This window comes from Fundulus heteroclitus, chromosome 20, assembly GCF_011125445.2.
Source record: "Fundulus heteroclitus isolate FHET01 chromosome 20, MU-UCD_Fhet_4.1, whole genome shotgun sequence".
Classification (NCBI taxonomy): Eukaryota; Metazoa; Chordata; class Actinopteri; order Cyprinodontiformes; family Fundulidae; genus Fundulus; species Fundulus heteroclitus.
Genome location: NC_046380.1, coordinates 45,261,693 through 45,277,462, shown reverse-complemented (window position 1 = coordinate 45,277,462; position 15,770 = coordinate 45,261,693). Strand labels below are relative to the sequence as shown.

General features: G+C 41.1%; 1 protein-coding gene across 2 annotated transcripts in view; it reads right to left on the bottom strand.

The window, feature by feature from the left end:
- The window catches only part of LOC105933703 (copine-9), a 299,289-nt gene that overhangs the window by 126,809 nt on the left and 156,710 nt on the right, over positions 1-15,770 (bottom strand). For both annotated transcript variants that reach the window (XM_036151288.1, XM_036151289.1), the window contains 2 exons: positions 11,738-11,841; positions 11,335-11,439 (listed from right to left, as the gene is read on the bottom strand). In XM_036151288.1, the coding sequence (XP_036007181.1) occupies positions 11,335-11,439; positions 11,738-11,841 (209 nt within the window). The remainder of the gene's footprint in view (positions 1-11,334; positions 11,440-11,737; positions 11,842-15,770) is intronic.

Here is a 15,770-nt window from a genome sequence, read left to right as displayed (position 1 = left end):
GCATTAAATCTGAGAGCAGAAACAAAAATTTAAGGGAGAAGAGAATATATTTGAGAGAAAGCATATGTTTTGAGTGTGAGCATTACAAGTTTAGAGTGCAAGAAGATGAAATTCTTTTCTCAAATTGAAAATTTGTGCTCTTGGGTTATGGTAGTATAATTCCTCCATAGTAGACACTTCAAAATGGTCTGAGCAGTATTTCCTGTGCTTTGTCGGTTTCCAGCCTTTCATTCATACAGCATCCAGCCGCGGATTCAGGCGGGGGCGCAGGGGGCGCGCGCACCCCCCTTTTTGAGACCAAAAGTATTTTTTAAAGAGCCCGAAATTTTAAACATTCTTCATAGAATTAAGATTAATAGCCAGTACCTGTCATTTAGAACGCACTGTGACGCCGGCGCGGCATAAATTGTCGTCGCAATCACCGATACTGGGGGTGGCATTTAGTGCCCAAATATGGGCAGTAATGACGGCCTGACGTGACATCCTGTGTTGTTTCTTTGCAGAGAGGCACTGCTCTCACACAGCTGCGATAAACAACAATTATTTCGGATTTCCAGAGGACTTCACCATTGAAATTTTCTAGAGCTATTGTTGAAGCAACAATGCCCACGTGCATGGCAGTTTGATGTTGCAATATATTGGGTAAAAGTGGAAAAACATCAAGTAAATAAGGAGACCGGCGCTTCCGCAGCAGACAGATTCAACTCACATCGTTCCTTTTTGGTCTCCTTGCCTCAAACTGGTACGGCTGGATTTTGTCATAAATCAGGTTGCTGTCAAGAAAGTCTTCTATATATTCCAAATCGCTCTCAAATGATAATGATAAATCCATGAAACTCCATCACTATCGCTAATTAATCCATCACTCCCTGCCGCACTGGTCGTGGCCATCTTGGATAATAGCGCGCAGTGACGAGCCTGTTCTTCTTCTACGACTTCTTCTCTTTTTTAAATAGTGGTTGGCAAACAACTTTTTGGTGCATTACCGCCACCTTCCAGATTGGAGTATGGATCAACCTTAATCTTATATTCTCCCCACACAAAAAATTTATGATGATCGTTAGAAAATGTTGATAATGAGAAAACATTGAGTTCTCACAAGTTGTGTAAAGTTGTAAAGTAATGCTATTTCAGGAAAACTTTTTCAAATAACGGGAACGTTATGAAAATTTAATTTTTGTTGCAGTTTTTGAAAAGTATTGAAAAAAAGAGTGTAAAGTAAAAAACATTGTGGACATTGACACGCATACAATAGTTATTGTGTAGTATGTATTGTCTGATCTAAACCTTTTAGTGCCACATGAGTTTTATTGTTAAAACTGAGAATGGTCTCCTTTATAAAAACATACGAGGCTTAAAACTATTGCCAAGCAACTTGCATATGATGAACGATGAGAGTGAGAAAGAGATCTTTACATCATATAAAGATGATCTACCATCAGGATCAACATTCAGGCAGGAAGTGAAGTTGTGGCACACAAAGTGGTCATCATCAGTGGAAAAACCCAGCTCTCTCTCTGAAATTCTAAGGATAACAAATATTAAGTGCTACCCAAACATTTCTATGATTCGTCACCTTCTGTCAGTTATACCTGTCATGAGTGGTTCTGTGGAACGTGCTAACTCAGGCCTTAAAGCAGTGAAAACTTTGCTGAGGTCAACAATGAGACAGGAAAGGTTTGTGGCTTTGCTACTTATGTATGTCCACAAGGACATTCATTTAGACATCAACAAAATCATAGACATATTTGCCCAGAAGCATCCTAGAGGGTTGACATTCATAAACCCATTATCATTGTCATCATAAAGTTGAAAGTGTTGTAGAAGAGAACTTTCAATTCAATTCAATTCAATTTTATTTATATAGCGCCAAATCATGAAACATGTCATCTCAAGGCTCTTTACAAAATCAAGTTCAATCATATTATACAGATTGGGTCAGATTATACAGATTGGTCAAAAATGTCCTATATAAGGAAACCAGTTGATTGCATCAAAGTCCCGACAAGCAGCATTCATTCCTGGGGAACCGTAGTGCCACAGGGAGAGTCGTCTGCATTGTACATGGCTTTGCTGCGATCCCTCATACTGAGCAAGCATGAAGCGACAGTGGGAAGAAAAACTCCCCATTAACGGGAAGGAAACCCTCCGTCAGAACAAAATATTATTTCATCAAATAATGTTTTGTTCAACTCGCATTGTGAATGGAGTTAAACACATGCCAAACGTTTTTCTAAATTAGTTGAGCTAATTTAACTCCATTGCATGCTTTTTGAATCAGATCTGCAGTATGAACGGTCATCTGCCTCGACCGACTGGGGTTACAGAAGACAGAGCAGAGACACAACAAGAAAGACAAAAAAGCACAAAAGCACAGAAGCACAATATTCTTTGTCAAGTCTTACAGTTCTATTATAGGCTTATGGCTTAACTTCACTGTACATGTTCATTGGTTTAACTTACTTTAAAAAAAAAATTCTCAACATGGTTTATCTTGTTAAAATATGTTAAAAAATCCTTTATCACTTGAACTATTACAAACTGTTCTTAAGTCCTTGGGTCTTTCTAAGTATTTTGTTTTCCTGATATAGTTAATATGGTTAAAATATATTGTTAAAATACATGTACATTTTTAAAACTCTTTTGTCACTTGAACCATACCAAACTGTTCTTTAGTCCTTGGGTCTTTTTATTTCATTTTCTGTATAAATATCATTTCTGGAAATAAAGAAAATCTTTGTTTGATTAATTGTTGATAAGGATAATTTTTTCTTCAAACTACTTTTTAACCTTGTGCATGCTGTAAAAAGCATGTGATTTTGACTTAAAAACCCATTTTCAATTACAATAAGGTAGTCATGCTAATTCCACTTATGTTTATCCATTAAAATTATTATCAATTAAAAAACTCTTAGATGAATAATTAGGGTAGTGTGAAAGAGTAAAGATGGCATTCTTTGGTCTTTTAGCCTCACATTGTCTCGACCCCATGACCCTTGACCCCATGACCCTTAGGTGCGCACCCCCCTTTGAAAAATCCCGGATCCGCCCCTGGCATCCACCCTCATTTTCCACCATCTTAGATCAGAAAGAGCTTGCATTTGACCATGTAACATTTGTGCATCCAAAAGCCAAGCAATATCACATGTTAAAATACCAATTATGAAAAATAGAAAAAAATAGAAGTAACATTCCCTATAAACAATCAGTCCTCTGCATCAACAATATCTTAGTCCTTGTCTTTCTTCTTTCAAACCTAGAGGTTCAGTCCGCAACTACTTTGGTTCAGAGCGTACCCTGTGTTTACTTCCTGGTTCCTGAGTGAATCATATCAGTTCCCAGTCCATAATATAGAGCAAAATACATTATCATATACCTATCCCTATGGAAGTAAAAATTATGTGATGTTTCACAACCACAGGACCACTGGGTAAATGGCGGGTCACCATGAAAGGCATTGTGTATGTGTTACACAATTTTTATTTTTTTTTTACGATTTTAACCACTTGGTTTCATTTTTACTTATTGTTCCTTTAAAATGTTGATGCATATCCATAGTGCATATAACGTACTATCAAAATATAGTTAATTCATAAACCAACTTAGCCTTTATATGAACCTTAAGCTAGTGTAGCACAAAATAGTTCAAGTTCAAGTTAAGTTTTGTTATGGAAATGTCATGATCTTGGCACTGATGCCTGGTCTGATCACTCATTTCACACACCTGCTTAGCTCCACCCAGTTATCATTACCTGCTCATCTGATCCACCTTGCAATTGTCTCTATAAAACCAGCCTTCAGACCAATCATCAGTGCCAGATTATTTCAAGCCATTGGTGAGACTTATTCCAGCGTTCCCTTCTCTGATTACCTGATCCTGACCTGTCTGCCTCTCGACTTCTGAGCCTGCCGGTTCCCGTCTCATTGTGTTTGTCTGACTTATATTCCGACTTCCGCCTGGCCTGACTATCTGCCTGATCTCTGCCCGGTGTTTACCGACCGGATTCATTTCTTGACTACCGAGCCTGCCTGCCCTCATCTGGCCTGTCTGCTGCTCTGTGTATCGAACTTGGAACTGTGACCCAACTCCGTCCTGGATCGTCCTATGGCACCTCACCGGCTTTCTGATTTCCTGGCTCCAACCATCGATCACATCCCCGACCTCGTCACGACTGTCTTCACGGTTCTGACCTCCTGCCTGTCCTCTGACCTCCGATACCCCTGCGTCTGGGACTCTCTGAGCGGCAACCGCTGCACCGAGTTGGCAGCCCATTTGGGATCTACCTCTACACCTGGACCAGAACTTGACATAAAGACCAGGTTAGTGACCTACATGTTTGTGTGCAAGTACTTTCAGATAAACGAGGTCACTAACCTCCTGTAGAGGTTCTCACTGTAGATGCTGGTGCCACCCGCTCCATTTCTGATCTTAATAAACTGTTAAACCTTACCACTAGGCAAAGTGGGAGTCACATGAGGTTTTATGGGGTACCCTTTGTGACGGCCAAGGCCGCCTTTATTGTAGAGAGACTGCTCCTCTGGTTTGTGCTTCCAGGAAGTGGGCGGCGGACCTGAGAGTACCACACCTGCAGTGGCCTCCTATAAATTGGCCCAGAGCACATGGCTGCGGAGCTCTGCTCTCCATGGACTCCTTTGGCCTCCTGCTCCATCTTTTAGTTTAGTTTGATCCATGTACACTTTCACACACCTCATACACCTCAACATTACATACACCACTGACCTACACTAGCATGTTTATTTACTTTAATAAATTGCTAAACCTTTCTTTTGCGTGGTATCCCCATCATTGTTCCTACCCCCATGAGCCAGGGTAGTAACATGTGGGGGCTCGTCAGGGAGACAAAAACCTGGATTTTTTTGGTGAGTTTCAATATTTTTCCTACTTTTTGTCACAATTCACACAATAATTGATGTCAGATTGAATTCTGACCACACAGCCACAAAGGAGACAGAGTCAGCTGGGATGGCCCTTCTCTCAGCAGGGGTTCCCTGTTGCTATAAAATGTTCCTACCACAGGACAAAGCTCAGTCTTCTACTTCTGGCTGGAGCCCTCAGGGGGCTGCCACCCATCTCTCCCTCACTTCAGACTCCAAGCTGCCCAGACCACCTCTCCGTGGACCTTCCTTACTGCTGAGACAAAGGAAGAGGCCTGAACAATGAGGCCCTTGCCAGGCCTGAAGGACACACTATCCAGCACCTGGGAGAAATCTCTCGTCACCCGGGGGACATGTCCAGGCAAATCAGAGTTAAGTCTGCTGTCTTAACCTCAGCGTCAGGAGCAGGAGGAAGAAATCACTTCCTCCAGCTTTGTTTATTTTTGTCAGCCTTTACAGGGGTGACTGTGGCTTGATGGGTCGTGTAGTCGTCTGGCAATCAGAAGGTTGTGGGTTCGATTCCAGCTTCCCCTTGCCGCATGTTGATGTGCTCCTGGGCAAGGCACTTAACCTTGTTGCCAACCAGGCGTCTTGGTGTATAAATGTGTGCGTGTTAGTGAGAGCGACTGGGTGAAGGTGGCTATAGTGGTCAGCATGACTGGAAAAGCGCAATATAAGTTCAGTCCATTTACAGGGAAGCGAACCCCAGATGGAGCTGAAAAGCCAGCAGAAGGACCCACTTTATATGCTGAGGGAAAACCTGCTCTAATCGTGACTGCAACTGGATCAGAAGCTGTCTGGAGGACCTATGAGCCTCCGACCACGCTTCGCCAAGCTGCCCGACCACGGTTAGCTCATAGCTGCAGAGCTAAGCCACTAGCCCACTGCTGATGGCCAAAGTGGACAGAACTCACATGAGGCGCCGGGAGAGAAGTTAAATGGTTCATTTGGGAAATGTTTTTTGTCTTTGAGCAAAGGGCTTACGGAGGTAGCTCACGCTAGCCTTCTGTTTCATGGTATTGCTAATATCATTCAAGTGTGTTTTTATAGTTATAACAAAGGTTATCTCCACAATGGTATCATACATTGATAGAACATCTATGTTTACGTTATCTGGCCCACTCATAATGACTAAAATAAAACCGAAGCTTTCATTTGTTAGCGCCAAATGTCTGCTAGCCAAACAGCTTGATCGTTCTGCTCCGCCGTCAACCAATAGATCTATGAGCCTTATTCCCGCATTAATACTGAATATTAATGTCTATTTAAAGGCAATTTTGGTAATTTAAAGTAACCGATTTTAGCGACCGGTCACCGCAGCGCCCCCTAGCTTCCGGAGGTATCATTGCATTGATAAATTCAAGCGTTGCTAAGGTAATCATTTTATTGAGCAAATCATTCCTCAAAATGTTATTTCCTCAAATAATGTTTGGTGTAACACAGGATTTGCATTGTGAATGGGTTGAAAAACATGTCAAATTTTGTTCTGAATTAGTCAAGCTAATTTAACCTGAATTCACATTCTTTTAGGTTGAACTTTGGTGTTTTAACTTAAACAAAATATTATTTCATCAAATAATGTTTTGTTCAACTCGCATTGTGAATGGAGTTAAACACATGCCAAACGTTTTTCTAAATTAGTTGAGCTAATTTAACTCCATTGCATGCTTTTTGAATCAGATCTGCAGTGAACAAGGATTCATTGAATTACTCTGAAGATGATCAACCACTTTTGTTTTGTCTTTTGTTTGTTTTGCATGTAAATAGTTCCTTAGCTTAGTTCTTTTTTATCTTCGTTTTGCTTAGTAGTTTAGTTAAGTTTCACTAGCCTAGTAGAGAGGATTTGTTAATTGAAATATAGTGTTAATTCAGATAAACAGTATTATATAGTGATGTTTGCTGGATGCTGGATATTTTTAAAATTCTTGAACTTGGAAAGAAGTTATCACTCCTTTATTCTATGTGTGTGCAGGTTTTGCTGTTAAAAGATCGCTAGTGCTCGAATTTATCCCTTTCAACCATTGTCTTGATATCAGCTTAAGAGCTGATCATCACCAGACAATACTTAACAGACAGAGAGTTATTTAATAAACATTAAATAACTTTAAACAGTGTATAATTGCACTACAACATGGACTTTACTTCAATGCTAATAAAGTACTCTCATGTTCTCAGGTTTGTAGGCTACTTCATATTGACATTTAATTGCTCAAAAATGTTTGCATAGAAAAAAAATTCTAATTAAATAAATATCTAAAATGTAACAACAGGTACTTTTTGAAATTGTGTACTTCTACTTATGACAAAGCGTGAAGGCGGGTTCAAAAGCATCCAGCTGACCCCCAGTGATTGAGTATGAGGCTGACCCTCAGTGGCTGAGACTGAAGAATCCAGGAAACATAAGGCAACAGGTCCAGCAGCAAATCTCTGGGGAGATCGAGATGGAGGACTGCAATATGAGGCCCTCACCACTGCTTCATAATCACGTTCCAATTCTTTCTCCCTACTCAGGGGACAAATGGTAAAGAGTAAAAGTTGCTTTATGCTTGATGCACTTACATTATGTGAAGAAATGAGGTGTGCGGACACAACTGCAGCATTAATGCCCCATGCGGCACTTCCTCATAAGTGGCACTTCTAGAGGACAGTGTTGCGGTCCTACGGCAAGTGTACTACACCCCACTACATGTCGATGTAGAAAACACAATTGTTACTAACAACTAAGCCTCTTACTTTCTTCCAAGAGTGATAGTGATTCCTGTCCAGGAATTGCTAGTAATTAATTGATCACCATGATCTTTATGGGCTGAATTATGGCCAGAAGGAGCGCTTGCTTGTCGACCATGTTTTTCCACGCAGGACTGTCCACATAGTTACAAATTTTCCCAGGTACACAGTGCAGAAACCTTTGGCCGCGTGGAGGGGCGTGAAAGACAAAATGAAATAATATGCCCACGAGGACCTCGTAGATGCATCAAGCATAAACCAGGCTTAAGCCCCCTGATCTGCCTAATATTGTGAGCATTACCCCTTAGGGTCTCTTCCAGCTCATCAGGTATAACAAAGGATAGTTGGGAGGGTGATGTGCTGTGTGGCTCTATGGCATCAGGAAATAAGGAAAATCATGCAACAGTGGGTTTAAGAAACCCATACAGACAACTGGTTTCTGTCTTTGCAAGGAGAAGGAGCGTTTCAGCTGACAGAGGTTGTTATGATCCCCGCCTATTCTGAAGCTACTGTATGTATCCAATGATGTTGATAAACACTCAGCAAAAACAGCAGTACAATGGGTATAATTCAACGGTTTTTCAGTGCTAACAAGCAGTAAACATCTTGAATGTGTTGATTGTCACAATACAATTGATCCGCAATATAAGGCAATATATATACACAATATAAGGCAGCACATCTTCTTTGACTCTTTGTGGGAAAATGTACAATGAAAACAAATCTCAGATAGGATACTCAACAAACAGATAGTCGTGCCTTGTTCCATGTAAATCATTTCTTGACAGGAGGGTTTCAGATGCTCTATTACAAGAAGTGGTAAGTAGAAATCCTGACAACACAAATTAAAGAACAGGACAGCTGCAAACACTAAACCGAAAAGACTGGGCAGTGACAGATGATTCACCGGACACACTGGCACTATTATGGGCGCAGCCCATCAAAATTGGAGAAATGTCACAGCTATTGACAATAGTTTTTGTGGAGCCATGACTGGAGAAGTCTGAGTGGATGTGTATTGTGTAGTAAGAGCCAGGAAAGTGACATATTTTGGAGTTCAGGCGGTACCATAGGCCACCATAGCTAAAACTGCATGTAACATTCTGTGGTTGTGTTACATGAAGTACTATGTGGGAGAGTGGATTCAACAATGTTACAGGATAAGGTTTAAGTTAGGAAGAATCTATTTACGTATTATTTATCTTGTTGGGTTTTACTTGGTTCTAAAGCTAAACTGAAGCTAGTACTTGCAAGACACTACGTTACCTGCTACCACTCTTTTGAGCCCGATGCTAATGTGTTTGGGTTGTGTTTTAAGGTAATGACAAACTTTATTTCTATGAGGGTTTTAAACACTAGTGGTACTTTAACATTATGTGTTTTCTGATCCACTCATTACACTGAAAAATGACTAAAAATTATTAATGGTATTTTGTGAAAAAGAAAGGTATTAAGCTACTTTAACTACTGGTGAATCAAATATGCAACACACCACTTGTGCTCCATATTCTTTAAATAAAATGTCCATTCGCCACTAAGAGTTACCAATTCCAATATTATTTCCTGAGAAATAATTACATAATCAAAATGGTGATCTGCACCGCTTAATCTACTTTCAGCAGTTATCATCAGTTATTGCAACCGTAAACTGCAGAAAATACAGGCAGAGCTATTGCAACCGTAAACTGCAGAAAATACAGGCAGAGCAGCTCTTTCTTAGTTTACTCTGCTCCTGTCAGGATGAGCTGCAGTACGTTATGAGGCAGAGGGATATTTTGGCGTCACTTAGTTTAGAGCCCAAACAATCGACTTCACTTTCAGAAATAAGCCCCAGAAAAACTGCCACCCGCAACTCATATTTTCTAAAGTCGCTTGTAAATTTAATAAGACCAAAGTTGTATAAAATAAGTGGGCTTTGCAACAGTGAGCAATGTTTCTAAGTGACTTCACAAACTTTGTCATTAACTTTTTCTCTTTCTATTCTCTTTCTCATTCAATTTAGGACTTTCCATATGCCTTATCATCTAGGTCTATATTAAAAAACCTACAGTAAAGTAATGAAATGTTGATTCTGGATGTAGTGTAGGAATTCCTTCAATATAAACCAAATAAAATTTTACATTACCTGCCAGAAGCTGGATTAAATCTTTAAAAAAGAGTATTTTCACACCTCATGTAGTAGCTCAAGGAAATATCTTAATCTAAATGTCTGAGCTGCGTCTAAAAGGGCAAACATTGAGAGTATACCCACTTCTCCAGGGACCATATATGTATGTATATATATATATATATATATATATATATATATATATATATATATATATATATATATATATATATATATATGAGAGTCATAGGTACTTGTTGATGGCATTAAAAGTATTTTTGCGAGCGTTAAAAGAGCATTAAAAAGCATTAAATTAGGGTTACTCATTCCTGTATAAACCTTGTTTAAGGTAAACTCAAGCTAATTTAAACAATGGCCACAGAAAGGGCCCCAACACATCATTCAACACATGATCGTCTGCTCACAGCGCTCTCTAGCCTCTTAAATGACCAATTTGAGTGTTAATTTTTTCCTGGAGAAATAATTACATTAATAAAATCAAATATCCTAAATTTTATTTATTTTACTGAGCAAATCATTCTTTAAAATGTTATTTTCACAAATAATGTTTTGCTTATCACAGGATTTGCTTATCACACCCATTCACATTGTGAATGGGTTAAAACACATACCAAATGTTGTTCTAAATTAGTTAAGCTAATTTGGTCTCATTCCATTTTCTTTAAGATGAACTTTGGTTCTCTATCTTGGATTTTCAGTGAACCAGGATTCACTGAATTATTCTGATGATGGTTTTCAACAATTGTGTCTTTTTGTTTCTTTTGTGTGTACATAGTTTCTTAGCTTCTTTTTATCATATTTTTGCTTTATAGTTTAGTAAAGTTTCACTAGCCTAGTAGAGAGGATTTGTTGATTAAATATATTGTTAATTCAGATAAACAGCATTATATAGTGGTGTTCTCTGGATGTACATTTATTTCTGTCAATAAATTCTTGAACTTGAAGAGAAGTTGTCATTTATTCCATATGTGTGCAGAATGTGCTGTTAAAGGGATGCTAGTCTTCGAATCACCCTTTCAAATATTGTCCTAATATCAGCTGTTTAGGCTGATATTCATCAGACAGTACCTAACAAACCTAGAGTTATTTATTAATCATTAAATAACCTAAAACAGTGTGTAATGGCACAACACATTGATCACCATTCAGAGATCACCTGTGTGACAAAATCTCTTTGTGTTTTCCACATATTAGAAATCAAAGATATGATATATGTTGCTTTGTTACTTTCCAGTTCTCACCAAATGAGGAATTAGATTATGGATTATAGAACTAAAATAATGAGAGAATGTATCTTTGTACATTTGTGGGCAAAATAACTAAATGGATCTTTACAGAAGTTATTGATGATGTTCTTGAGATATTAACATCTCAAAGCACGTTCAGGCATCAATCTATGTTAAAAAAACAGTATTACAGATTCAGGAAAAAAATATCAGACTGACAACCTTCCTGATGGCAGGTAAATACGCTTCATACAGATGTGATAGTTCAGGGCACCGTCATAGATGATCATTACAGAAAGTGGTAGATTTATCATAGGAAATGTGTCAAATTAAACTTTGTTTCATTTATTCCCTTACCTGTCATAGTCACCATTACAAAGTGCTCGTACAGGGATTGTGAATGACTGCCAAACAGGGTTGAGATTGTTCTTGATCACCTCAGTCTTGTGGCAGATGGTAAACCTGGCACCACAAGCATATCATTTAGTACACAAATGATAACAGCTTTCCCAAATTAATTTGTTTCAATCAAAGAAACAAGTTAAAGTTGTAAGGAACAAAGTCTTAAATTAATCCGAATCAATCTTTACAACTTTTCAATGTCACATTAGAAATGCTATTAGGGTGGAGTCAACCGAGAGATATAATGGCAGACTTTCATTTGCTTTAATTAACAAGACAGAAAAAACTGCAACAGAGGCACAGCTCAATGGTGTTGGCTGAGGCCGAAGAGGTGTACTGTGGATAAAAAAATACTTACGTTCCATCTTCATTGCTCCGGTAGAAGACGAGAAAAGGATCAGACTTGCCAAAGAAATCCTTTTTATCCAGCTTGTTGGCACAGAACTGCATGGTGGCTATGTCCTGAGAGAACAATGCTTGTTTTCAGATGGTTTATACTTTTTTCATTGTTACTTATTTGATTTGTATCCTTAATTCAGCCAAAACAAAACTTTTCTACAAAAATAATTAAATCTTTTTATATTTAAAAATAAGTTACTTTATTGAACTGTGGGGTTTCACTGTGCTGTCATTCTGTTTTACATGAGGAGAGAAACATTAAAAATTGCCGTGTGCATTTGCTAAATGATTTTTTTCCTTTTTTTACTATGTGATGAACTTATTTAGAGGATTTTGGAAATCTTTACCAGGGTTGCCCACAGTGGTAGTCCCCAATGAATGTATCTCTTTAATAAAGGGGCAAGGGTTAAATTAATAAAATTGCTACTGAGAAACCGGTGTTAATTCTTTTAGTTCCAATGGTGATACTGGCCAGATATTAGGGTCCTCAAAATAATTAAAATTTCAATATGATCAGTACTAAAAAAATATTATTCAAAAATATAAATTGGCATAAAAAGCAATATAAACTGACAATTTCACATTTACCCAGTTTATCTGACTAACAGAGATACTCAGCCTCTCCTCTCTCTGCAGACAATTCAATCCAATTTTATTTATACAGCACCAATTCATGATGCATTTCATCTCAAGGCACTTTACAAAGTCAAATTCAATCAGATTATACAGATTGGTCCAAAAGTTTCCTATCTAAGGAAACCCAGTAGATTGTATCAAGTCTTGACAAGCAGCATTCACTCCTGAAAGAGCATAGAGCCACAGGGACAGTCGCCTGCATTGTCCATGGCTTTGTAGCAATCCCTCATACTGAGCAAGCCTAAAGTGACAGAGGGGAGGAACACTCCCCTTTGACGGGAAGGAAAAACCTCCAGCATAACCAGGCTCAGTATAAACGGTCATCTGCCTCGACTAACTGGGGGTTAGAGAAGACCAAGACCATCTGACCAAGACAATAAGCTTTTCGTTTTTAAACTCTGCTAACATGGCAAAAAAAACATATGCAACTCTCTTTAGCCGACAACGCAAAGACAAAAGCATTGTTCAGAGGTATGGTACTTTCTCAATGAGCCAGACAGACAGAAAGAAATGAAATGCTGCGCTATCACTACAAGCTAAGGGCCATGACATTGATGCTTGAGAGCAATGTAAAAAGATAAGTAAAGCTCTTGCATCTGCAACAGTGAAGTGGTAAACCTCCCAGATGACATTAGCTAATGTAAATTCACTGACACCTAAGTCAGCTACAAAATAGTGAGGCTACGAAACAAACCAGTGTGCCCTCTTCCATTACTCCAACGTTTGGTTGTAAAAGTAATGGAGGCTAATGTTGCTAATAATAACAGAGGTTAGAGTGGAGCCAGACTGAAGCTGACAATTGGAGGAGAAAAGTAGGAGCCTCTGATCATTAAAAATAGTATGCAAAATTACTAGAAAGGAAGGAATTGTACAGAGCTGCTATTGAATATATTTGCATGGATGCTGTACCCTGATCGTTTACAATGTAAAATACATGTTCCACCAGATCCATATTTCTCTTAAAACACAATTCAACTTAGCTTACCTTTCACATCTGATACGGTACCAATACCCTGTACATAGGAATCAATACCGATACTTAACGGTACCTAGTTTCGGTACTTTTATGTGTTTATGTAGTAATAAATGTTAGTTTATTAATAAAATCTCTATTTTTTTTCTTCAATTTAATGTATTTATTTCTCAATAGAAAAACTTGTATGGATTTACAAATTAAATCCATACAAATCCAAATTAAAACTTATTAAATAATTTGTGAATTTTATTACATTGCCAGAATCCACAGCACATAAAATGACTTTTTACAGTTATTACAGGCACACGGTGAATGAGGTGAATACAGGATTAAAGTTATGTCCGTCCGTCCGTCCGTCTTCTTCCGCTTATCCGGGGTCGGGTCGCGGGGGCAGCAGCTTCAGTAGGGAGGCCCAGACGTCCCTCTCCTCAGCCACTTGGGCCAGCTCCTCAGGAGGAATCCCAAGGCGTTCCCAGGCCAGCCGGGAGACATAGTCCCTCCAGCGTGTCCTGGGTCTTCCCCTGGGCCTCCTCCCGGTGGGACGTGCCCGGAACACCTCACCAGGGAGGCGTCCAGGAGGCATCCTGACCAGATGCCCGAGCCACCTCAACTGGCTCCTCTCGACGTGGAGGAGCAGCGGCTCTACTCTGAGTCCTCCCCGGATGACTGAGCTTCTCACCCTATCTCTAAGGGAGAGCCCAGACACACTACGGAGAAAACTCATTTCAGCCGCTTGTATCCGGGATCTCGTTCTTTCGGTCACGACCCAAAGCTCGTGACCATAGATGAGGGTAGGAACGTAGATCGACCGGTAAATCGAGAGCTTCGCCTTTTGGCTCAGCTCTCTCTTCACCACAACGGATCGGTACAGCGCCCGCTTCACAGCAGACGCTGCACCAATCCGCCTGTCGATCTCCCGGGCAGCACATTCTCCCCAACCCGGAGAAGGCACTCTACCCTTTTCCGGTTCAAGACCATGGTCTCGGATTTGGAGGCACTGATTTTCATCCCGGCCGCTTCGCACTCGGCTGCGAACCGCTCCAGTGAGAGCTGTAGATCACGCCCTGATGAAGCCAATAGGACCACGTCATCCGCGAATAGCAGAGACGCAATCCTAAGGCCACCAAAACGGATCCCCTCAACACCTTGGCTGCGCCTAGAAATTCTGTCCATAAAAGTTATGAACAGAATCGGTGACAAAGGGCAACCTTGGCGGAGTCCAACTCTCACCGGAAACGAGTCCGACTTACTGCCGGCAATGCGGACCAGACTCTGACACCGGTCGTACAGAGACCTGACAGCCCTTATTAAAGGGTCCGGTACTCCATACTCCCGGAGTACCCCCCACAGGATCCCCCGGGGGACACGGTCGAATGCCTTCTCCAGATCCACAAAGCACATGTAGACTGGTTGGGCAAACTCCCATGCCCCCTCAAGAATCCTGCTGAGGGTATAGAGCTGGTCCAGTGTTCCACGGCCAGGACGAAAACCACACTGCTCTTCCTGAATCCGAGATTCGACTATCCGACGGACCCTCCTTTCCAGAACCCCTGAATAGACCTTACCAGGGAGGCTTAAGAGTGTGATTCCCCTGTAGTTGGAACACACTCTCCGGTCCCCCTTTTTAAATAGGGGGACCACCACCCCAGTCTGCCAATCCAGGGGAACTGCCCCCGATGTCCACGCAATGTTGCAGAGCCGCGTTAACCAACACAGCCCCACAACATCCAGAGCCTTAAGGTACTCAGGGCGAATCTCATCCACCCCCGGGGCCTTGCCACCGAGGAGCTTTTTAACAACCTCGGCAACCTCAGCCCCAGAGATGGGAGAACCCGACCCAGAGTCCTCAGGCTCTGCTTCCTCAATGGAAGACGTGTTGGTGGGATTAAGGAGGTCTTCGAAGTATTCCGCCCACCGACGCACGACGTCCCGAGTCGAGGTCAGCAGCACACCACCCCCACTGTAAACAGTGTTGGTACTGCACTGCTTCCCCCTCCTGAGACGCCGGATAGTGGACCAGAATCGCTTCGAAGCCGTACGGAAGTCTTTCTCCATGGCCTCTCCGAACTCTTCCCACGCCCGAGTTTTTGCCTCGGCGACCAGCCGAGCCGCCTGCCGCTTCGACTGCCGGTACACATCAGCTGCTTCCGGAGTCCCACAGGCCAAAAAAGCCCGGTAGGACTCCTTCTTCAGCTTGACGGCTTCCCTCACCGCTGGTGTCCACCAGCGGGTTCGAGGGTTGCCGCCGCGACATGCACCGACAACCTTGCGACCGCAGCTCCGACTAGCCGCCTCAACAATAGAGGCGTGGAACATGGTCCATTCAGACTCAATGTCCCCCGCCTCCCTCGGGACGTGTTTAAAGTTCTCCCGGAGGTGG